Below are 23,066 nucleotides of genomic sequence, written 5' to 3' on the forward strand. Positions count from 1 at the left end.
CACGGCCTCGCTTTGTGTGCAGTCCCAGGCAGAATGCTCAGTGTCCCCCGGAACAGCAGCCGCTGCCAGCTCCCCTGGGCCCTGCCCCCCATCCCGCCCTCCTGTGGGCACCTGCTCCCCCTCTGGGCACTAACCCGGTGCCCGTGGTGGGGACGCATGGGGGCCGTTCCCTGTGGGGAGGCGTGCCACATAGTTTGGCTGCAGGGCCCGGGGTGGCCAAGGTCCAGCTGTGGTGAATCCCCTCTCTGGGGGGTAATTCTCTCGACTCGAGGGCTGCTGCCCCCTGCTCATTTGGGGTGGCACAGGGGTGTACCTGCCGGGGTGGGGCTGGCATCATGCTCTCAGAGGCTTGAAATAACATTTCCTGGGCAGGGATTTCTGTGGCACATGGTGAGCTTGGCACAGAGCTTGAACAGAGAGTCTCTCTCTTCTGTGGACTGGCCCAGCCCTGGACCTCAGGTGCAGGGGGGCGCTCCTAGGTGTGGACTGACTAGAAGGAGCTCAGAGCACCCCAGAGCTGGGGAAGGTGATTAGAAGAACTACGCAAGTGTATCTGGATTAAAGGCATATCCATGCGGCTACCTGGCTGCTGTTCTCCCCAAGGAACAAGAGGACTTGACTGGGCTGGACCAAGGGATGTCACTCAGGACCCTGGGATGAGGTGGAGCACAGGAAAACTGGCTGAAGGTCTGGAAACAATGTTTGAGGAGCTTTGCCCAACAAAGCCCCTACTGTCTAGCAGAGCATGCGACCGTCTGTCAGGGGAGTGGTGGAAGACTCGTTGCCCGAGTCACTTCAAGCCAGACCGGGCAGAGCACTGGATGCTAGGGACAGCAGTGCATTGGCTCAAAGGGAACAGACACCCTGATTTAATGGCTGTTTTCCAGATCTAATTCCTGTAGTTCTGCAAGTCAGCTGCTCCTTGGAGTCTTTGGCTGACCAAAGGCTGTGACTGGCCGGTTGCTTTCAGGAGGCAGGTTCTTATGGCTTGTGAACAGACATGTACGCACTGTGCCAGACTTTCCCACACCTGGGAGGCAAACAGAATGCAAAGACTGCCCACTGTGGGTATTCGCACATGCACATCTGGTGCTTTGTGTGTGCAAAAGCACAAACACATATGCACCCCTCCGGTCCAGTATGGATGCTCTGTACGTACACGCGCCATAGAGACCACATGGTAGCATCCCTGCCACACCCAGCAGTGGTATCGGCTCCACCCAGAGAAAGCCAGACCGATCTCACGACCCGACTTGGCGTCTCTTGCTTAGCACGTGTGTAAAGTGCCTTCCCCGACCCTGTGGCATGAGGGGCTGTGGAGATGGCACTGGAGGATAAAGGCTGCGTTACCCCATGCTGGCACTGCTGTTGTTTCTGCCTTGCCTGAGGGGTAAGTCAGCTTTCCAGCTGCATGTGCACACCCCTAAATATCCTCTGCACCCCCCACGCCGCCCGGAGGGATATATTTAGCTATGGGACACGCAGGCTGCATGTGAGACCATGGAAAATCCCCTCCCTGTCTGCGTATCCCAAAGCCAGTGCAGCTCTGCTACCGCTCCTCAGCCCACCGCTCCTGCAGGCGAGTTCCCAGCCAGCCTTTGGAGCAGACACACGCAGGGGCACAGACCGTGAGAGTTGGGATCTCCTCTGGGCCTTCCCACTCTAAGCCCTCGGGGGGAAGCACATAGGTTTCGTACCCAGCTCAGAGAGGTCCCGGCTCTTGTTAGGGTTGCTGTTCTAATCGCTACTAGAGGCTCCCACTGAGACCAAGGCTGTGTTGCGCTAGGTGCTGCAGGCTCTTTGGGGCAGGGTCTGTCTCATGTTAGCTAAATGGACAGTCAAAGGCCGGGGAGGGAAACTGAGGTACCGAGCGGTGACCTGACTTGCCTGGAATAGAACCCAGGTCTTCACAGGCCACTCCAATACCCTCTCCACTGGATCCTGCTGATGGTTCGTGTATCATCAACCCCATGTCAACATCTCCGGTAGGCCTGCTATGCAAAATTGATGCCACGTCCCTGGCTTTTGCATGGAGGCTGCAGGTATTATTGCTCCATGCGGGGGGAGAGTTTTAAAACAAGCTGTCCCCTTCTGAGCACCGCCCCTCTCACCGTGAAGTGTTCGGCTGCCGTCCTCATGATAGGAGGGCAGGTCTGAAGCCAGAGAGCTGTACCAAGCGAGTGATAAGTGCAGGGAGCTTCCTGTTTACAGCACGCTAACTGAACTGGGGCTACACGAACCCCTGTACACAGGATGTGCCCAGGAGACCTTGCTCGTGTTATTGCATCTCAGAAGGTCTCCAGGATTACATTTTTCTAGAGACCCGTCATTTCAAATGAGATGTTCTCTCGCTGTCAGCTGGATGGGATGAGGCATTGCAGTGGCCATGTTTGTTGTGGGCATATGGGTGAAGGCAAGAGCGCCAGGATTTGCATACTACACAGATACTGCAATTAGTGCACTTAATAGCAAGTGCACTGGGACTTGCATATTATACAATTGCTAACAGCATTCCAATTAACAACCATCTGAGATGCAAATCTCAGCACTCTGATTAGCTAGCTGCCAACAATCACAGTGCAAGTCACCAAGAACGGATTCAAGCTGGGACAGCTGGATGAAAGTCAGTGAATGTCCAACTTTCCCTGGCTCTGATTCGCCGAGCCAGGCCATTTCTGCTTAGTATGTGGCTATTGACTTCTGTGGCGTTTAACATGGAGGTTCATTGGCCCTGGGAGGCAAATATTGACCCAAGCAAAACAGAGGTTAGGGACTGCTTCCGCGGAAGCTCGATGTCCATCAAAACACGAAACCAGCGTCCGCATTAGTATGGTTACAGACATTTGGATTGGGGTCTGTTGGAAGTCGCTCCGTTATGGCCATGACTGTCTCAGGAGGAAGAATCTTTGTTTTAAATTAATATCCTGAGCAGGAGATGAAGCCAATGGGGCTGCAAAACACTATTATTCACCTCTGATGGGCCAATCAGGAAGCTGAGATTTGCATGTGTGATCTGATTGGTCACCAGTGGTGAACACTCATTATGATTGCTCTCGGCTGCTGCCATTCGGGATGTAGTCATCTCCATGTGCAGTTGGATTGGACCACAGTGCTTGAGGGCCTGGAGTGGTCACACACATGCTTTCAGCCAGCCTGGAGCCAGGCTAATGTGAAGCCATGTGTCAGATTCTGCTTAGATTGCTGCACTTGCCAGGGGGTCCTGAGTTCCCCCGAGCCACAGCCCTTATCTTCTGCACAGTTCCCCTATCTTCCTCCTTTGTGCTCTTAGCTTTGGAGGGTGGGAAGGGTGTCTCGGAACAGCCCAGGGTTTGTCTTTACTGCCTTGTAAACCTCAGCTCAAGCCTCCCACAAATCTGTCAGACTCAGGTCAGCACACACTCAGGAACCAGGTCCCGGAACCCATCCAAGGGGGGATCTGAGGCCCCCTGTGACCTGGGGCCAAGCCCTGTCTGACATGTTAGTACAGACGTCAGCAGGACTGGGAGATCCAGGTCCAGTGACTGTAAACCCCTGTTTGCAATGCAAGGAAACACTGAAGCTGCAAGAGCAGGTCCCACAGACGGGGTTTGCAATGCAGTGTAGACACCCCCTCCAGGGATAGGCCTGTTGTATGCCTCGTGCTGGAAGGTTATCACCGCCCTAGGCGCATGACTCCTTTGAAGACTATTAAGCTAAGGGGGCCTGCATAGTGCTGGCACCAAGCCAGCGAGGGGGAATGGAGATGGAGACTTCGTGAGAGAGTGCCTGAGGTCAAGTGCATGGCCAAGAGTAAACCCCAGCCTGTGGCCATTGCCCTGGCTCCACCTACCCATGGTCCAGGAGAGACACACTTCAGTGTTTGTGGCCATGTCCAGCTCTGTTCCCTTTCCCATCCCCCACCTCTTTGTGGCTCTGAGCCCCATGTGACCCAGCTTGCTTTACACCTTGGTTTGGCTCCTCTGGATCTGTCAGCTCCCCTCCAGATTGCTCTGTTTTCTAGTGGGAACAAACTTCTCCCCTTGGCTCACTCCTTCAGCCCTAGATGGTGCCTGGCAGCAGGAAGGAAAGCACACATGGCCGCGGCCCTGCGCAGTGGTTTACAAGTTCCCCGCCACACTGCTCCAGCTCTATTCCTGCTCACTCTTGCAACCCTTCTTTCCTCCCCAGGCTTCACCTTGCGTGCATTTTCCCCACATTAAATTGCATTATTCAGGACTTACCCAGGTTCCTCCAGGCCCCTCTGTCTCCATTCTTCCTTCTTGCTAATAACACGTCCCTTCCTGTACCAGCCCCTCCATTCCCATGGATGTGAATATTCTTGACAAGTGCTGTTACTGCTTCACCCCGGCAGGGTCCATCTCCGGTTCCTGACCTGGGCTTCCTGTATTTTGCTCTCAGTGATTGTTTGTCTGACACTAGCTCCTAGAATCTCCAGCCCAAATCAGAACCCCTCTGTGCAAGGGGCTGTACAAACACATAGTGAGAGCTAGGCCCTGCCTCAGAGAGAGAGATGAGGGGCAGCAGGGGAAGCAGAGATGCAAGGTACTTGCCCATAGTCACAAGCCAAACCAGGAACAGAGCGCATCTCTCCCGAACTCCAATCCAGTGCCCGGTCCACCAGCCCACACTGCCTCCACCGATCTTGTTCCAGCTACTAATCTCACAGCGTTTTATGTTGGTTGGTAAATGGCATTATCCCTCTACTGGAGATGGGGAAACTGAGTCATGGCACAGGGAGGCCATGAAAGGCCCACAGTAAGTCAGTGGCAGCACTGCAAATTAACCCAGCCCCCCTGACTCCACTCCCTAGTCCCCGATTCCCTGGGCCATGCTGGTGGGGAAGCAGTGGGTGAGGCTCAGCAGGTCTGTGAAAGAGCCCCCCTGTAGCAAAGCAACAACTCACTGGTGCAGCACCTCCTGCTGGTCATCCTGGAAATTAGCTCTTTTTCAGCTCCAGAGCGTCGCCTTCTGGCCAGTGCCTTGCCTGCCTCAGGCCCAGTGTCCTTCGTAGACCTGGTGCCCCTTTACCTTGGGGTTCTGCCCCAGCAGTACCCCCACTCTCTGGGTCTCCCCTCCCAGGGAAACCCACAACCCTCTAAGCCCACCTTGCTTCAGTGGTGATTGACAGTCATCTAGTCCCCTCTCCCTGGGGCAGACTGCAATGGCCACACATCACTGGCAAGGGGGTAGGACCTGTTGCCTTTGTCTGTCCCCGGGCTGCCCCTCTACAGCCCCAGTACCTCTGCAGGCCTTCAAGACATGCAGCCTGGGGGTTTACCAGGCTGGAGCTCCGCAGCCGCCCTTGCCCTGCTCCAGGTACCTGACTCCCAGGCAGCCAGGCCCTTCCCACTCCAAGGCTAGAGTGAGACTCCTCTGTCTCGTGGCCCCCAGCCCTTTTATCCAGGCCAGCTGTGGCCTGATTAAGCCAGCCTCACCTGGGGCCAACTACCTCACCAGTCTCCCTCAGCTGCTCTTAATCCCTTTTAACTTGGAGTGGGGCAGCTGCCCCACTATACCCCCAAACTAGGCTGCTTCTCTGAATGTCTTCACACTCCCTAGGGCTACCACTCAGGTCCTTGCTGCGTCTAACCAGGTCAGCCATGCCCCAGGAACAGCCTGTCTGGCAGTGTGGTGGGTGTGGGCAATGGGAAAGGCCTATAAAAGGGGTTAAGGGATTAAAAGAAGGCAATGTGTCCAGCTCAGCTGAGCACAGGCTAAGCAGGGGGACCTGCTCACCATGGTGTGTACCTGAGGCCTGGCAGCTCCACGGGGCGAGACAAGGATGGGAGCCCCATCATTTGGGAGGTGCAGCTCAGTTGGGGAGAGCATGAGGAGATCTCCTGCAGGGAGCAGCCCCGCCCTGGCCAAGGGTTTGTACAGCCCCACAACCTCCTATTCCCCCAGCCCTCTCTGAAATGCCCCACATGATGGCGTTCCCACCACTTCCTTTTGGAGACCTGGCTGCGTGGGCTAGATCCCCCGGTGGGGCATTTGGGGCCAGACCCGCACAGACTGTCATAGCTGTACATCTGCAATTGTCCTTGGCTTAATCTTGTCCCACTGCTCCTCACTTTACTCCCTCCCCCTTGCACAAGCAGCAGGGGGGAATGGAAAGCTGAGGAAATAAGCCAGTTGAGAACCTGCAGAGAGGTTCGGGCCAAGCTTTGGGAGAGGGCCCAGCGGGAGCTCGGCTGTGATGGCTCGTCTGTCCTTTGGAGCTCTGTGCTGGTTAAAGAGGTAAATGTTGTATTTTAAAGCTTCTGGTCTAGGGCCAGAGGAGGCAAAGCCCAGCCATGCATTCTGCAAGTAAACCCTTGAGGGACCCAGTGACCATTCCCCACCTCAGCCCCACAGAGAGTGCTGGAATGGCTCCAAACCTGACTGCTGCAGTAAGCCAAAGTCTTGCTTAATTCCATGCCTGTTTATTGACACCATCCCCTCCCCCAGCATCCCTGCCCCTCTTGCCACTCTCTGTAGCGCACTCCCTTCCTGGGATTCCTCTCACGCACGGTGCCGTTAAATTCGCCCTTTAGTGCTTGTCTATCCAGCAGCCTCATGCACCCCTGGAACCTCAAGTGCTGGGCCATTCGGCTTTCTTCCATGGGCCTTCACACGTTCACGTGGGGCCTTGCCCTGGCTTGGCATTGCTGACAGGCCATTGGCCACGATGGTGGCTCTAAGCTGCCTGTAGGTCTCCCCCAATCCTGGGGATGGCTGTGCGGCCAAACTGTGCCACCCCTCGCCCCGCTCCAGGCAAGTCAGAACCACCTGTGGGCTGCTCTAACTTCCACTGGTGAGGTGCACCAGAGTGCTGTGAACGCTGGCCCTGCCCCCAACATGCCTCCTTCATGGGATGGGATTTGCCCAGGAGGGGCTGGTCAGCTATGCCAGCGATGAGTCTCCACATACCAGGGAATCCTCGCCTGCTCTGTAGGGCAGCGTTAAGGTCACTTTGCACCACCCCACAAGTGCGACAGGGTCTAGCCCATAGTGGTTGGAGTTCCCTTTAGTGGAAGATTGAATGATGACACTTCTTAGTGGAGAAAGCAGCTTCGGGGGCTAGCAGGAAGGGGAATGGGAAAACACAGCAGAGCGGATTGTTTGTAGCAAACCTTGAGGCCTGTTCCCTTAGTAACAAGAAGATCCCAAATCCCCTGTACATGCAATGTCCCACGCTCATGGCTTGTATTCAGGAGCAATGTCTTTTGCAGGCTCTCTGGCATGCGTTGTCAGTCTCTGCATCATTCGCATCTTTGCTGCAGCCCCAGCCAGGCGAGCAGGGGGGAGGGGCTTCGCTGTACGTTCTCCCGTTCTGGGGGGACGTGCTCTGTAGGGTGAATGCTGACATGCAGCTTGGGCTCAGCGTCTGACCTGCCTCGAAGCTGTGAGGAATCTGGGGCAGAGCAATCGTCGTCCTGATCCTAAAAAAGGCCCCGAACCTCAGAACACTCGCTGGGAAATTCCAAGCCTCCGAAGTGAAACGTTCTGCCCACAGCGGTGCTGGTGCGGGGGCTGATGCACAAAGGAGGGTGCAAAGGAACAGATCCGTGTTCTCCTCAGAGGCATGGGGGGAAATATCCAACCTGGCCAAAAGACAGGGCACAAGCCTGGCTTTGTGCTCAGGCTGCTCGCAGGCAGGGCGTTGTGAGCAGTGGAGAGTCGTGGGGCTGGGTGAGTGCCGTCCTTGATCAGGCAGTTCAGGCTTCGCTCGTCCCTAGAGTGACCGGACTCGGTTGAGCAGGGCCCTTGGCTGGTGTGAGTCAGGGAAGCTCCGGTAACCTTCCTATGCAGCAGCTGAGGATCTGGCCTCGGCTCCGTTGTCGGCTCCGTGGGAGCCAGGGCGGGCTGAGCTTGCTGAGTCTCGGCCCAGCTTGTAGCGGTGTGCCCATCGCCTGTCCTGGTTAGCAGCCCTGCCGGAGGGTTTGTCAGAGGGGCTGAGGGGACCTGGAGGCTGAATCCCCTCCGACCTGAGTCGGGGATGCTGTCCTGGTTAACCCTTGCCATGCCGTTCCTTCTGCCTGTTCCCAGGGCCACGCGCAGCCTTGGCCAGATTTTTCTGACGCGGGCGGTGTGCAGCCAGTGCTCATGGAAGGCGCCAGCTCGCAGCTCCGTCTCTCCAGGCGTAGCGCAGGCAGGGCTGCGGCTTGCGTCCGACTCGCGCGCCTCGCAGTCCGCCACCATCCCTGCGGCTTGGCTGGATCCTCGCGCACCACGCTGGGAAGGAGGCAGGGTCTGTGGTGGCTTCTCCTGCTGCCAGGGGGCGGCGGTGTGGCCTGCGTGTCTCTTCTCTGTGCTGACCTGGCAGGGACAGGCAAGGGGGCTGTCCCCCCCAGCCCCCAGCTCTGGAGAGAGATCACTAGGCCCCTCAGCACTCCCCAGACAGCATCCACCCTTTACCTTGCTGCACCAGCACCCCCACCCCCACCCCAGGTAGCACCCCCCAGCCAGCATCCATCCCCCAGATAGCACCCAACCATAGCAACACCCATCCACCAGACAACACCCATCTGCCTCCCAGGAACCTTCCTGCCAGCCCCCATCTGCCCTAGCACCCAGCAGCCCCTAGACATACCAGCACCCCTAGCCACCCAGCTACCTCCACATCCTGCAGACACCCTCGCAACGCACCCCCAACCCAAGCACCCTCGGCACTGTTGCGCCCCTCAGCTTGCCCAGCGCCCAGCTACCTTAGATACGCTCCAGGTCCCACGCAGCTGCTGCTGCCAAGTTCTGGGCAGCTCCGTGTCCCACCACTGCTCGAGGCAGGGTGCAGTGCCCCATATGGTTAAATACAAATTATCTGCAAGTCTGCAAAGCAGCTGCTTACTGAGTGAGCACAGACTGTGGCCGCTCTGCACAGCTCTCCCCAGCGAGCCCCTCACCCTGGCACCAAGGGAACCCCTGCGAGAAGGGCTGCAGAACTTCAGTCTTGGTGGCCCATGCAGTACCTTCAAAGAGATGGGGACACTTGTCCAACTAGAAACCAAACCAGCCTCCATTGTACAAGTCACTGACCAGCTGTCAGGGGGCAGCTGCCCTCAGTCCCTCGTGTGCTGACCCATGCTTTGGGTCCCAGAACACCCAGACCAGAGGGTCCCTGGGGTCCGACCCTTGACCTGCCCCAGGGCAAGGGATTAGCTGCACAGCTGAGTGCGTCCCATTTTCACACTTGCAGGATTAACAGAGAAGGAGAAAACAAACTGAGCAGGACCTGTGTTGGGGGCCGATCCTGCATGCTCCTGAGCGTGCTCAGCTCCCAGGAGGGTGCCTGGCAGGGTGGGGTTCATTGGCAGTCAGAGAAGGCTAATGAGTCTCAGCAAACCAGGCCCACAGCCTCTAATCTCTGGGCAGAGGAAAGAGTCCAACCCCCTGGTCTTAACTCACAGTCCCATTTCCCACCCTGCTGGGAGCTCTGACCTCCAGTTCTGGAGTGAAATCCCCCCTTCTCTGACCCCACATAGGCCAGGTCTCATCCTGCCACCCTGCTGGCCTTTCCTTGGCCTGTGGCAGGTGCTGCGGCCCAGGGCCACCAGCCTGCGGGGAGGAGTGAGATCTGCATGACTCTCCACTCCCCAGGGGAGACGTTCACATGCTCCATCAGGCTGGCTCTGGATTCAAGACTCGCCAGGGGGCTGCGGATGAAAGAGTCCCTGTTTGCCCCTGGCAGCGAGGAAAGGACTGTGCAGAGAGATGTCTCTGTGCCCTGCACAGCTGCCTCATTCAGGAGTAGGCAGCTCAGTGTGCCCGCGGGCCCAGCGCAGGCTGGCTGAATGAGCCTTTGGAAAACCACAGCCTCTTGGAGCTGGGAAGGAGAGAGAACAAACCCCACTCCAGTGTAATGCTGGTCGGGGGGAGGGTGCCCCGAAGCCTGGGAATGCGCAAAGAAAAGGGGCTGTGGGAATGGGGAGAGCCCGCAGCCCTGCTCTGCCCTCCCCTCCCCCCATCTGCTGACAGGAGGGTTACAAGCTAGCCAGGGAGGTGTCTTGGCATGGGGGCCAAGCTGTTAGACAGCACCCTCCCCCCAAGGTGCATCCTCCTGTTTGAGTTCAATGGCAATAAAGGGCATTGGTGTGAGCCCTCCCCAGTGCCCTGCGATCTCTCCTCCATGCAGTGGGGCTGCACCTGGCTGGGGTGGTGAGCAGCCCCCCAACCCATTGCTCCATCTGGATTGGATTTCTTTTCTTTTTTAGTTTTTTCCTTATTTTGTTTTTTAAACCAGTCCTTTGGCACCTAGTGGTGGCAGCTGCCATGTGAGTGGCAGCATAGATCAGGCTCTGCGCTGCGACTCAGGACACCTGGGTTCTTTTTCCAGCTCTCCCACTGGCTTCCTGTGCAACCTGGAGCACATCACGTCCCTGCTCCATGCCTCGATTTCCCCCTTGGTAAAACGGGAATGTGACTCTGTGAAAGGCTCTGAGTTGCAGAGACAAAGAGATCTAGTAATGCTATAATTAACAGCTGTTGTCAGACTCTGGCCTAGCTTCCTGAGCCCTTAAAACTGATAGAATTGCTTTCACACGTCTTAGTGCTTGAGGGTTTTGAACGTACTATTAGATGTTTTTTACAAAACCCAGCGTTTCAGCAGAGCCCGGTTTCCTGGCTGGCACAAGCTCCCTTTTTCCGAATATTGCACAGACGGCCACCAGACGTCCGAGCTGGTCTCTGGTGCGTTCGCGTTCTGGCATGCCTCCGAGCTGCCCACGATTCCATTTTCCAAGGAGAGCCAGCTTTGTGCTTTGTGCCCATTGCTGAAGAGTACCCTCGCTTGCTTTTCCCCAGCACCACTGCATTGCCAACCTTGTGGCTGTCGCTAGGGGAGAGAGTTGTTTGTTTTTTGCTTTTACCTTAATTAGATTGATTTTAAAAGCACTAATAATCAGTGAATTGGTGGAATATTCCATGAGGCGCATAAAGAGCTGCTGACGCTCCGTGGAAAGGCTTGGGAAATATTTCCATTGGCGGTGCTGCGGGCGAGAGAGAAATTCTCTGTATTCTTGCTTATTTTCCTTCCCTCTGTATTTTTAAATTAGACTGAGCCAAATCCTGTATTCAAGAAAATGATCCTCTTGACGTCCCTTCAGCGGCTCTGGAAGTACCCAGGGACCCAGCTGGGTAGATTGGGGAGCTTGGTCTGGGTACAGAAGACAAGCTGGATCTTGCTCCTGACATGTCTGTCTCCATGGAAGGGCCATGGTAGTATAATGCCCTGGTGGTGTGCTTGCGGAGGTGACTGTGTTTTGCTTGGGCCCCCCCGCGAGATAAAGGATTCAGTACCGCTGCCACCGGGGGGAGTTCTCCTCCTTCAGCTCATGTGAGGAAGTTGAGGAGCTAGGACCCAGATTCTCAGAGGTATTGAGGCAGTGAACTCCCATGGAAATCCAGGGCAGTTAGGCAAGACTATGTCCGTGCTGCATGCCAAGCTCAGGCCCTGACTCAGGTTTGAGCCCAAGCCTCCCTTCTGTCCTCGCACAAATCAGTCTGACTGGGATCAGCAATTACTCAGGACTCCGGTCCTAGGAGCCTGTTGGGGGGCTTGGGGCACATTTCCCAGCCTGCCGCTGCAGCCAGCAGGGCTACAAAATGAAAGCTGTGGTTCTCATGAACCCAGGAGCTGGGGATTTAAGAGCACAGCAACCATCAGGCAAGAGCTGGCAGCACTGGGCAGAACCATCACTATTATTTGTAGTACAGTATCACAGTAAGTACCCAGGACCCCACGGCACCAGGTGCTGTATGGACACAGAATAGACATCGGCCTTGCCCTGAAGAGCATCCATTCTCGGTAACAGCTCACACTGGAGCCTTAGGCCCTGACCCTCAAGGGCATTCGGCCTGCAGTGGGTTTACAACTGTGAAGCTGGGGACTCATCGCCACGCTGACATATCCACACTGCACTGCACAGACTGACTTGGGTCTGCCGTCTGAGCTGTGTCCACACTGCAGAATGACAGGGCTTGGAAAGCTGGACCCAGCTCACAGCAGGACCCGGCCTCTGCAGTGATCAGAGGAGGTGGGCTTCTGCACATGGCATCGCTGCGGGACTTTAGTCCTGCCCAGGAGGGTCACTTCTTACAGTGGGAGAGAATGGTTCTGTCTCCATGGCCCATTCAACCCTTGGGCTCTCCAGAGAGAGTGGCAACAAGGGTCTCAATTGGGGCCCACTGTGGCAGTCTATCTATGATGTGTACCCTTGCCCACACGGATCTGTAGCGAGACTCCCATGAGTGTTTCACAGAGGCCTTCCTGTGCGCCTCACTGCTAATCTAGACTGGATTAGATCCAGAGAGAGGGGAAAGGCCCCATGGCCTATCAGCAATCCCGTGTCTGAACCAGCCAGCCCCCTGCGTGGAAGGTTTCTTAGGATTTTCAAAAGAGCCTTTTCTCAGCTGGTATGTTTGGGGCCAGATTGTCAGCTGGTGTGAACAGTAGTAGCTCCCTTGAAATCAATGACGCTTACATCAACGTAACATAGGGGGGCGAGGCACCATGAGCAGAGTTGCCTGAGCCAGGAGGGTCCTGAGTTCTAATCAGGAACTCTGATAGTGACCAGCTCTGATAGTGACCACCTCTGTGCCACAGGGCTAGTGGCTTAACCCCTCTCTGCCTCAGTTTACTCAGCTGTAAAATGGGGCTAATGCCTGCCTCACAAGGGAGCCGTGGGACATAAAGTGCTTGTGAAGGTGACGAGAGCCAAGGAACTTTCCCTGGTGCATATGCCATCCCTCTCACCATTGCCAAGTCATCGTGTGTCTTCGCTGCAGTTCAGTAACCTGCAGGCTTCTTCACAAGGGCTGGCCAGGTGCCCGCTGCTCCTCTTAACTCTGCCCGCTTAACCATGGCATTGCTAGGGTTGCCAACTTTCTAATTTCAGAAACCTGGACACCCTTGCCCCACCCACTGCCTGAGGCCCCGCCCCCGCTCACTCCACCCCCTGCCCCTCCATTGCTTGCTCTCCCCCACCCTCTCTCACATGCTCATTTTCTCTGCAAGGCCCGAGCGGGCGTCGTGCTTGTTCTGACGGGTGTATTCTGCTAAATTCAGGTTTTATTGGTTACAGGATGCAAGAGCTGGCAGCAAAATAGTCAAAAAGGGTCATTTTTAAAAAATGAAACTTCACAAAGGTTTTCATGATTCTTTCCCTCCCCGTTTCCCATTCTTCGTAACCAGCTCCATGTTTTTTGTTCACTGAAGTTACTGTAATTTTATGTGTGGAATTAGGACCACACGTTATCACAGCTGCTACGGGTCCATTAAAGGCCCACTCCTGAAGCCCAAATACAAACCCAGAGAGCGTAACCACAGAAATGCACCTATCCCGATACCTATATAAAGATATCTGTAGAAACTGACCCCCACACCTACGTGCAGATACACACGTGTGTTCATGTGTCCACATCTAACATGCACTAACAGAAAGACTGCCACATGATTTATGATCACAATTCTTGTTTAGTGCCTAGAGACCCCACCTAAGATCAGGGCTCCAGGGTGGTAGGTGCTGGACAGACACATAAAAAGAGAGTCTGCAACAAAGAGGTTATAATATAGCTAGACAAAGGTGGGGAGAAATGTATGATCCATTGGCTCTTCTGCAATTACTAGTCAACAGCATTCACTTTTTAAGAAATAATACATTGCTTTTAGAGTTCCCTTCTCTTTTAAAAACTTGCTATGAAATGAACACACACGTTTTATGTCATCCATTTTTGTGTGTGCAAGCCAGCGAAAGGAATAAAAGTCCGCACTAGGCATATACACACGTGCGGCAATACACGCGCCTCCATACACAAAGACGCACAGTCTCTGACACACGTACAGTGCGTGCGTGCACACACTTGTCTACACAGAGACACGTTTCCGTACATTAGGGGCTGCCTAAATCACCCAGCCAGCTGGAGGGGAAAAGGTGGGGGTGGGGGTGGGGGAGAGAGCGAGAATGGGGAGGAAAAGAGGCCAAGGATGAGAGCAGGGTGGGGGGTGAGAGGGAGCAGTAAAGGAGAGGGGAGGAGGTCTGGAGGTGTATGTGGGGTGGATGGGGATGCAGGGGGAGGCAGAAGGCTACAGGTGCGTGAGGATGTGGGGGGCACAGGTGTATAGGGACATAATGGGAGTGCAGCAGTGTACAGAGGTGCAGGGGGTGAGGGACATGGGGGTGGAGAGGATGGGTGGGAGAGCGCTGTAAGGGTTACAGGGCTGGGATGGGTAGGTGTGGGGGGCAGGATGGGATGGGGAGTGGGGTGCAGGGGGCTTGGGGCGGGCAGGGATGCAGTGATGGGGGACAGGGCTGGGGGGGGTTGGGATGGGGAGGGATGCAGTGACGGGGGACACAGGGCACAGGAGGGTTGGGGCGGGGAGGGTTGCAGTGATGGGGATAGAGGTGCGGGGGCTTGGGACAGGGAGAGATACAGTGATGGGACACGGGTGCAGGGGGGTTGGGACGGGGAGGGATGCAGTGAGGGGGGATGGGTTTGGGGGGGTTGGGTCGGGAAGGATGCAGTGATGAGGCGGATAAGGGTGTGGGGGGGTTAGACAGGGAGGGATGCAGTGATGAGGGTGTGGGGGGGTAGGGGCAGGGAGGGATGCAGTGAGGGGGGATAGGTTGGGGCGGGAAGGATGCAGTGAGGGGACGGGGGTGCAGAGGGGTTGGGACGGGAGGGATGCAGTGAGGGGGGATGGGTTGGGGCGGGAAGGATGCAGTGAGGGGGACGGGGGTGCAGAGGGGTTGGGACAGGAGGGATGCAGTGAGGGGGGATGGGTTGGGGCGGGAAGGATGCAGTGAGGGGGACGGGGGTGCAGAGGGGTTGGGACGGGGAGGGATGCAGTGAGGGGGGATAGGTTGGGGCGGGAAGGATGCAGTGAGGGGACGGGGGTGCAGAGGGGTTGGGACGGGGAGGGATGCAGTGAGGGGGGATGGGTTGGGGCGGGAAGGATGCAAAAGTGAGGGGGACGGGGGTGCAGAGGGGTTGGGACGGGGAGGGATGCAGTGAGGGGGGATAGGTTGGGGCGGGAAGGATGCAGTGAGGGGACGGGGGTGCAGAGGGGTTGGGACGGGGAGGGATGCAGTGAGGGGGGATGGGTTGGGGCGGGAAGGATGCAAAAGTGAGAGGGACGGGGGTGCAGAGGGGTTGGGACGGGAGGGATGCAGTGAGGGGGGATGGGTTGGGGCGGGAAGGATGCAGTGAGGGGGACGGGGGTGCAGAGGGGTTGGGACGGGGAGGGATGCAGTGAGGGGGATGGGTTGGGGCGGGAAGGATGCAGTGAGGGGGACGGGGGTGCAGAGGGGTTGGGACGGGGAGGGATGCAGTGAGGGGGGATGCGTTGGGGCGGGAAGGATGCAGTGAGGGGGACGGGGGTGCAGAGGGGTTGGGACGGGAGGGATGCAGTGAGGGGGGATGGGTTGGGGCGGGAAGGATGCAGTGAGGGGGACGGGGGTGCAGAGGGGTTGGGACGGGGAGGGATGCAGTGAGGGGGGATGGGTTGGGGCGGGAAGGATGCAGTGAGGGGGACGGGGGTGCAGAGGGGTTGGGACAGGAGGGATGCAGTGAGGGGGGATGGGTTGGGGCGGGAAGGATGCAGTGAGGGGGACGGGGGTGCAGAGGGGTTGGGACGGGGAGGGATGCAGTGAGGGGGGATGGGTTGGGGCGGGAAGGATGCAGTGAGGGGGACGGGGGTGCAGAGGGGTTGGGACGGGGAGGGATGCAGTGAGGGGGGATGTGTTGGGGCGGGAAGGATGCAGTGAGGGGACGGGGGTGCAGAGGGGTTGGGACGGGAGGGATGCAGTGAGGGGGGATAGGTTGGGGCGGGAAGGATGCAGTGAGGGGACGGGGGTGCAGAGGGGTTGGGACGGGAGGGATGCAGTGGGGGGGATGGGTTGGGGCAGGAAGGATGCAGTGAGGGGGACGGGGGTGCAGAGGGGTTGGGACGGGGAGGGATGCAGTGAGGGGGGATGGGTTGGGGCGGGAAGGATGCAAAAGTGAGAGGGACGGGGGTGCAGAGGGGTTGGGACGGGAGGGATGCAGTGAGGGGGGATGGGTTGGGGCGGGAAGGATGCAGTGAGGGGGACGGGGGTGCAGAGGGGTTGGGACGGGGAGGGATGCAGTGAGGGGGATGGGTTGGGGCGGGAAGGATGCAGTGAGGGGGACGGGGGTGCAGAGGGGTTGGGACGGGGAGGGATGCAGTGAGGGGGGATGCGTTGGGGCGGGAAGGATGCAGTGAGGGGGACGGGGGTGCAGAGGGGTTGGGACGGGAGGGATGCAGTGAGGGGGGATGGGTTGGGGCGGGAAGGATGCAGTGAGGGGGACGGGGGTGCAGAGGGGTTGGGACGGGGAGGGATGCAGTGAGGGGGGATGCGTTGGGGCGGGAAGGATGCAGTGAGGGGGACGGGGGTGCAGAGGGGTTGGGACGGGAGGGATGCAGTGAGGGGGGATGGGTTGGGGCGGGAAGGATGCAGTGAGGGGGACGGGGGTGCAGAGGGGTTGGGACGGGGAGGGATGCAGTGAGGGGGGATGGGTTGGGGCGGGAAGGATGCAGTGAGGGGGACGGGGGTGCAGAGGGGTTGGGACGGGGAGGGATGCAGTGAGGGGGGATGTGTTGGGGCGGGAAGGATGCAGTGAGGGGACGGGGGTGCAGAGGGGTTGGGACGGGAGGGATGCAGTGAGGGGGGATAGGTTGGGGCGGGAAGGATGCAGTGAGGGGACGGGGGTGCAGAGGGGTTGGGACGGGAGGGATGCAGTGAGGGGGGATGGGTTGGGGCAGGAAGGATGCAGTGAGGGGGACGGGGGTGCAGAGGGGTTGGGACGGGAGGGATGCAGTGAGGGGGGATGGGTTGGGGCGGGAAGGATGCAGTGAGGGGGACGGGGGTGCAGAGGGGTTGGGACAGGAGGGATGCAGTGAGGGGGGATGGGTTGGGGCGGGAAGGATGCAGTGAGGGGGACGGGGGTGCAGAGGGGTTGGGACGGGGAGGGATGCAGTGAGGGGGGATGGGTTGGGGCGGGAAGGATGCAGTGAGGGGGACGGGGGTGCAGAGGGGTTGGGACGGGGAGGGATGCAGTGAGGGGGGATGTGTTGGGGCGGGAAGGATGCAGTGAGGGGACGGGGGTGCAGAGGGGTTGGGACGGGAGGGATGCAGTGAGGGGGGATAGGTTGGGGCGGGAAGGATGCAGTGAGGGGACGGGGGTGCAGAGGGGTTGGGACGGGAGGGATGCAGTGGGGGGGATGGGTTGGGGCAGGAAGGATGCAGTGAGGGGGACGGGGGTGCAGAGGGGTTGGGACGGGGAGGGATGCAGTGAGGGGGGATGGGTTGGGGCGGGAAGGATGCAAAAGTGAGAGGGACGGGGGTGCAGAGGGGTTGGGACGGGAGGGATGCAGTGAGGGGGGATGGGTTGGGGCGGGAAGGATGCAGTGAGGGGGACGGGGGTGCAGAGGGGTTGGGACGGGGAGGGATGCAGTGAGGGGGATGGGTTGGGGCGGGAAGGATGCAGTGAGGGGGACGGGGGTGCAGAGGGGTTGGGACGGGGAGGGATGCAGTGAGGGGGGATGCGTTGGGGCGGGAAGGATGCAGTGAGGGGGACGGGGGTGCAGAGGGGTTGGGACGGGAGGGATGCAGTGAGGGGGGATGGGTTGGGGCGGGAAGGATGCAGTGAGGGGGACGGGGGTGCAGAGGGGTTGGGACGGGGAGGGATGCAGTGAGGGGGGATGCGTTGGGGCGGGAAGGATGCAGTGAGGGGGACGGGGGTGCAGAGGGGTTGGGACAGGAGGGATGCAGTGAGGGGGGATGGGTTGGGGCGGGAAGGATGCAGTGAGGGGGACGGGGGTGCAGAGGGGTTGGGACGGGGAGGGATGCAGTGAGGGGGGATGGGTTGGGGCGGGAAGGATGCAGTGAGGGGGATGGGGGTGCAGAGGGGTTGGGACGGGGAGGGATGCAGTGAGGGGGGATGGGTTGGGGCGGGAAGGATGCAGTGAGGGGGATGGGGGTGCAGAGGGGTTGGGACGGGGAGGGATGCAGTGAGGGGGGATGGGTTGGGGCGGGAAGGATGCAGTGAGGGGGATGGGGGTGCAGAGGGGTTGGGACGGGGAGGGATGCAGTGAGGGGGGATGGGTTGGGGCGGGAAGGATGCAGTGAGGGGGACGGGGGTGCAGAGGGGTTGGGACAGGAGGGATGCAGTGAGGGGGGATGGGTTGGGGCGGGAAGGATGCAGTGAGGGGGACGGGGGTGCAGAGGGGTTGGGACGGGGAGGGATGCAGTGAGGGGGGATGGGTTGGGGCGGGAAGGATGCAGTGAGGGGACGGGGGTGCAGAGGGGTTGGGACGGGGAGGGATGCAGTGAGGGGGGATGCGTTGGGGCGGGAAGGATGCAGTGAGGGGACGGGGGTGCAGAGGGGTTGGGACGGGAGGGATGCAGTGAGGGGGGATGGGTTGGGGCGGGAAGGATGCAGTGAGGGGGACGGGGGTGCAGAGGGGTTGGGACGGGGAGGGATGCAGTGAGGGGGGATGTGTTGGGGCGGGAAGGATGCAGTGAGGGGACGGGGGTGCAGAGGGGTTGGGACGGGAGGGATGCAGTGAGGGGGGATAGGTTGGGGCGGGAAGGATGCAGTGAGGGGACGGGGGTGCAGAGGGGTTGGGACGGGAGGGATGCAGTGAGGGGGGATGGGTTGGGGCAGGAAGGATGCAGTGAGGGGGACGGGGGTGCAGAGGGGTTGGGACGGGAGGGATGCAGTGAGGGGGGATGGGTTGGGGCGGGAAGGATGCAGTGAGGGGGACGGGGGTGCAGCCCCATTCCCAGCCCTGGGAGACGGGGATACACGCACCTCCCACTGCTGGGTGCCGGCGACGGGGTGACAGGCGGGCAGGCAGACGGGGCACTGGAGCCCGGGCACACGAGGAGCGCCCGGAGAAGAGGCTGGGCAGCAGCGGGAGACCCCTCAACAGCTGCCTGCTCAGCACTGGCGAGCGGTACTAGTCCTCCCCTGCCCTGACCCAGCCGATGGGAGCTGCGCCTGGGGGCGGGGCAGCCTGCGGACCCCCACCCCACCCCGCGGACCCCCACCTCACCCCCCGGCAGCCCCTAAGGCTACGAACTGGAGGTGCCGGCTGCTTCTGGACCTGGGAGCTGTGCGGGCCATGGCCCGGCGCTAGCAGGGAGCCCTCCAGCCCCGCCGTGGCGCCGGGAACAGGACACGCAACAGCCCGGGCAGGGGCGCTGACCGGAGCCGTCAGGATTCCTTTTCGAGCGGGTGTCCCTGGGCGTCACTCACCCAGACCCAAAAGCATCGCTGTCCCATGCTGACCCACCCGCCGGGCACGGCTTGTTGCTGTCGATGGCTCAGGCTGGAAGTGCTGAGCTGAAGTCAAGGAAACGAGCCTCCCGCCACCCCAGTCTTCCTTGGGCTTTTTGTTGTGTCCATCCGTGGCTGTAACCCCTACCTGGGTCATGTACCTGGGGCCAAGGAATAAACTCGGTCTCTGCTTGCGCCCTGCCCTTTTCCCAGGAGCTGCCCCTGCCGGCATGGTGCCAGTCCACTCCTTGCTTATGTTCTCCAGCCGCACTCTGATACACCAGCTCACGCTGAGTCGTTCTGCTGCAGGAGGGGCCCCATGGGGCCCTAGGATCAGGCCTTCTGGGAACCCACCCGCCCCTCATTCCTGACTGCAGGAGCTGGAGATCTGCCGGGACTGGGCCAGAGCAGGGAATCAGTACATCCCAACAGACAGGCTCCGAGCACAGAGGCGATCGGCCAGGAGAGAGCCGGCCCATTGGCATTGACGTGGGCCAGATTGGACTCAGTGACCTGGAGACAAAAGGCCTTTCGCTGTCCCAGCCCTGCCTCTCCCTGCGGTGCCTGGTGTGGCCTGGCTCTCAGAGGAACTGAGCCCCCGCAGTGTCCGATGATTGCAATGGGAGCTGGGTGTGCTCAACCCGGGGGAGGCACGATGGTCCCATGGATTGTGAGCCTGGGAAATGGTTCACCCAAAATGCCTTTTCACGGAGAACACCTGTTTGTAGACAGTGCACCGGTTTGCGGGAAAGGGTCGGTTTGGCCAAAGGTCTCAACTCGCAACCAAGTTCTGAAACGGTCAGCGTGTCCTTTGGACCCGTTCTGAATAGGGTTCCAGTTCCCAATGATTTTCCATGTCCAAACGTGCGTGAATGGGAGTAAAAATCACGTTTGAACATGATCATCACTGAAGCAAAATATTTCAATTCACCTGAACTAAAGAAGTCTTTGGCGGGGGTTGGGGAGGCGGAAGTGGGTGGGGGGGTATTCAGTGTCCAAGAAATGTTGAGATTTCACCTCTTCCTGCTGATTCACAATGGGAAAAACGTTCAAACACGGGAAAACGTCTGGGCTGGGGAAAGGTTTTCCCACCCAGCTCTACCTGTGCTGCAATCTGACTGCAGCGTCCATCAGCCAGCTGCACTTTTGTGCTGCATCAAGTGCATCTGCTTGGGTGAGTTGTTTTAAAACGCCCAAGCCCCTCTCAGCTCCCTGCACTCGAAGACCTGCCCCACAGGGGGGCAGACTGGCCAGCTGCAGCCAGAGGAGGGGGCTTTGCTCTTATGAGGTCTGGGGAACCCGCTTGTAAATCACTGCTCCTGCTGTCCGCTTTCACCCTGCACACCACCGCGTTGGTAGAGCGACCCTGCAGCTGGCCCGGCTGCTCAGCTGGATTAGGCTGGGTTTGCTGGGCGGGTGGGGGGAAGTGAGAGGCTGGTTGCTTTGTCATACTCACTGCAGAAATTCAAACCCTGAGATGGACGGATCTGCCCTTCCCAAATGGAAAATCATGGGTCATTCCAGTTTCAGGCCCTGTCTCTCCTGCATCCCTGCCCTTGGCTACCGTAAAACAGCCCCTGCTATGGTCTAGCCCTGAGCTCTCCTGTATGGTCTATTTGGTTCTCTGGCCTCAGGGGGCTGTGCAGAAATCCTGAGCTTGTATGAGCTCTGCAGCACCCGGGAGTCGGGGCTCTTTGTGAAATCAGATTCTGGGATAAACGTCCTTCCTGGGGTAACTCCGTGGAGTGCAGTGGGATGATTCTCGGGTGACAGGACCACCAGTGATATGGGGGTTACACTGCACACAGGAGACCCTGGGATTCTGAACGGGGGTGGGGAAGGAAAATAGCCCCAGACTGGTCATCTTAGCCACAAATCTAGCATGCTGTCCAGCTAATGAGAGGGCAGCGTGCCGGGGCCCCTTGGGAGTGAATCCTGTGAGACAGATACCTGATAGGAGGTCAGCTCTCTGCCCTGGGGGTGGGGGTGGGGGTGGGAGGCTAGTGGTCCGGGCAAGAGCCTTGGCCTTGTGAGACAGTTCCTCGCACGGTCACAGATTTTTCGTGTGACTGTGGGCAAGTCACTTGGTGTCTCTGTGCCTCGGCTCCCATGAGAGAACAGCCCTGCCCTGCTCCCAGGGATGTGTGAGCAGCTCTGCTCCTATGGGGCAGGGGGCCAGACGAGCATCTCTCTCATATCACTCCTGCATTGCACTCTGCACGGCTAGGCTGGTGTGCGAGGGAGGAGCAGGCCGCGCTGGGGCCAGGCTGGCTGGGGGATTTAAAAGTGCATTTAAAAGTGCCTGGGGTTGTATGGGACATCCCTGAGAAACCGTGTGAGAGGACACACCCTGTGATCTGAGAGCTCTCCTCTGGTTCTTCATCTCTCTCTGCTTTCTGTTGTTTCAGAGCTCCTACCCCATCTGGGAAGATTTCAACTCCAAGGCAACTAAGCTGCACTCCCAGCTCAGGTGAGTCGTCCCGGGATCTGCACCAGGTTGAATGCTGCTGGGAAGGACCTTGCAGTCCCACAAAGCTGACTGAAGGAGGCCATGCAGAGCAGCTCTGCTCTCCAGCCAGGCCAGTGCCAGCTGCTCGGGAATTCAGGTGATGAATGTAAGAAGAGAGCTGGCAAAGCCCCAGCACAGAGGCTGGCTGCAGCTCTGCAGCCCAGCACACCAGGCAGCAGGAGGAAGCTGCTTGAGGATCCAAACAAGAGCCAGGCACTTGCCAGTTGAACCCCCATGTGCTGGGCGTGCGACTCAGAGACTAAACTAGTGACTTTTAAAAGCGAGAGCTCAAAGAGTTTCACTAAGGGGACCAGTACCAATAGATGGCAAAACGGAGGCGCGGAGAAGATAAGGCAGCTGGCCAAGGATACGGAGCAAGGCGGTGGCAGCAGCAGGCTTAGAAGCCAAGCATTCCCCCCACTATGGCCCCTCTAGGCCCCTGTGCTGTACTGGGGCCAGAAAGCCCCTTAGCTGACTGCCGGCCCAGCGCCATGCTGGTACCGCCAGCACGGACGCAGGTGTCGTGAGCGTTGGTTGGGAGCTCCCCCTTTCTGATTAGCTGAGCGATGTAGCAATTCTAGTGTAGACTAGCCCTTTGTCTCACAAGTCAGGAAGGCCTGCTGGGGATTCAGCCTCCTGTGTCTCGCGGGGGTGCCGGAGCCAGGTTAATTCCTTGTCGCTGGAGTTCAGGAACAGGATAACCCTCGCTGGTTTAGTGTGAGGGCTCTGTTTACTGCTAATAGGTAAATTGAGGTAAACCCCCATTCCTGTGTCTAGGACTGACCTGTTTATCACCTTTACCGAGGCTAGGCTGGCTGATCTTGAACATGTTCTAATCACATCATACGGAGGGAATCCATAACTTCACATATAACTTTAACATATGCATTTTACAATTATGTTAATAACCAACATGTTATAAGCTTTTATATGATAGCTCACAAGGCGTATTTTGTTCAGATATTACTGCTGTTGTGCATAGGATGTGAATACAGGGGTGCCTAGGGTCACACCCATTCTCTTGACAAGCAACCTGTGGAACTCACTGCTGCATCAGGACATTGTGCTAAAGGTTGGGGCTGCATAACGGCATGGCTGTTAGTAATAAAGGTAGCTACTGTGCTGGCTAGGGTAGGGATGAGCTAATCTCATGCTTCCGAGCAAAGGATGATCACAGCAGGGGTCAGGAAGGTATTTCCCCTATGTACAATACTGGACAACTTGTTAGGGGATGTTATTTATGCTTCCTTTGAAGAGTCAGATAATAGCCGCTGCTCGAGAC

General features: G+C 58.5%; 1 protein-coding gene across 8 annotated transcripts in view; it reads left to right on the forward strand.

The window, feature by feature from the left end:
• The window catches only part of MTSS2 (MTSS I-BAR domain containing 2), a 91,648-nt gene that overhangs the window by 4,599 nt on the left and 63,983 nt on the right, over positions 1-23,066 (forward strand). For all 8 annotated transcript variants that reach the window (XM_073307171.2, XM_073307169.2, XM_073307172.2 and 5 more), the window contains exon 2: positions 21,684-21,745. In XM_073307171.2, coding sequence (XP_073163272.1) covers positions 21,684-21,745 — 62 coding nt within the window. The remainder of the gene's footprint in view (positions 1-21,683; positions 21,746-23,066) is intronic.

The sequence above is a fragment of the Lepidochelys kempii genome, chromosome 12 (genome assembly GCF_965140285.1).
Source record: "Lepidochelys kempii isolate rLepKem1 chromosome 12, rLepKem1.hap1, whole genome shotgun sequence".
NCBI classification, from domain to species: domain Eukaryota; kingdom Metazoa; phylum Chordata; order Testudines; family Cheloniidae; genus Lepidochelys; species Lepidochelys kempii.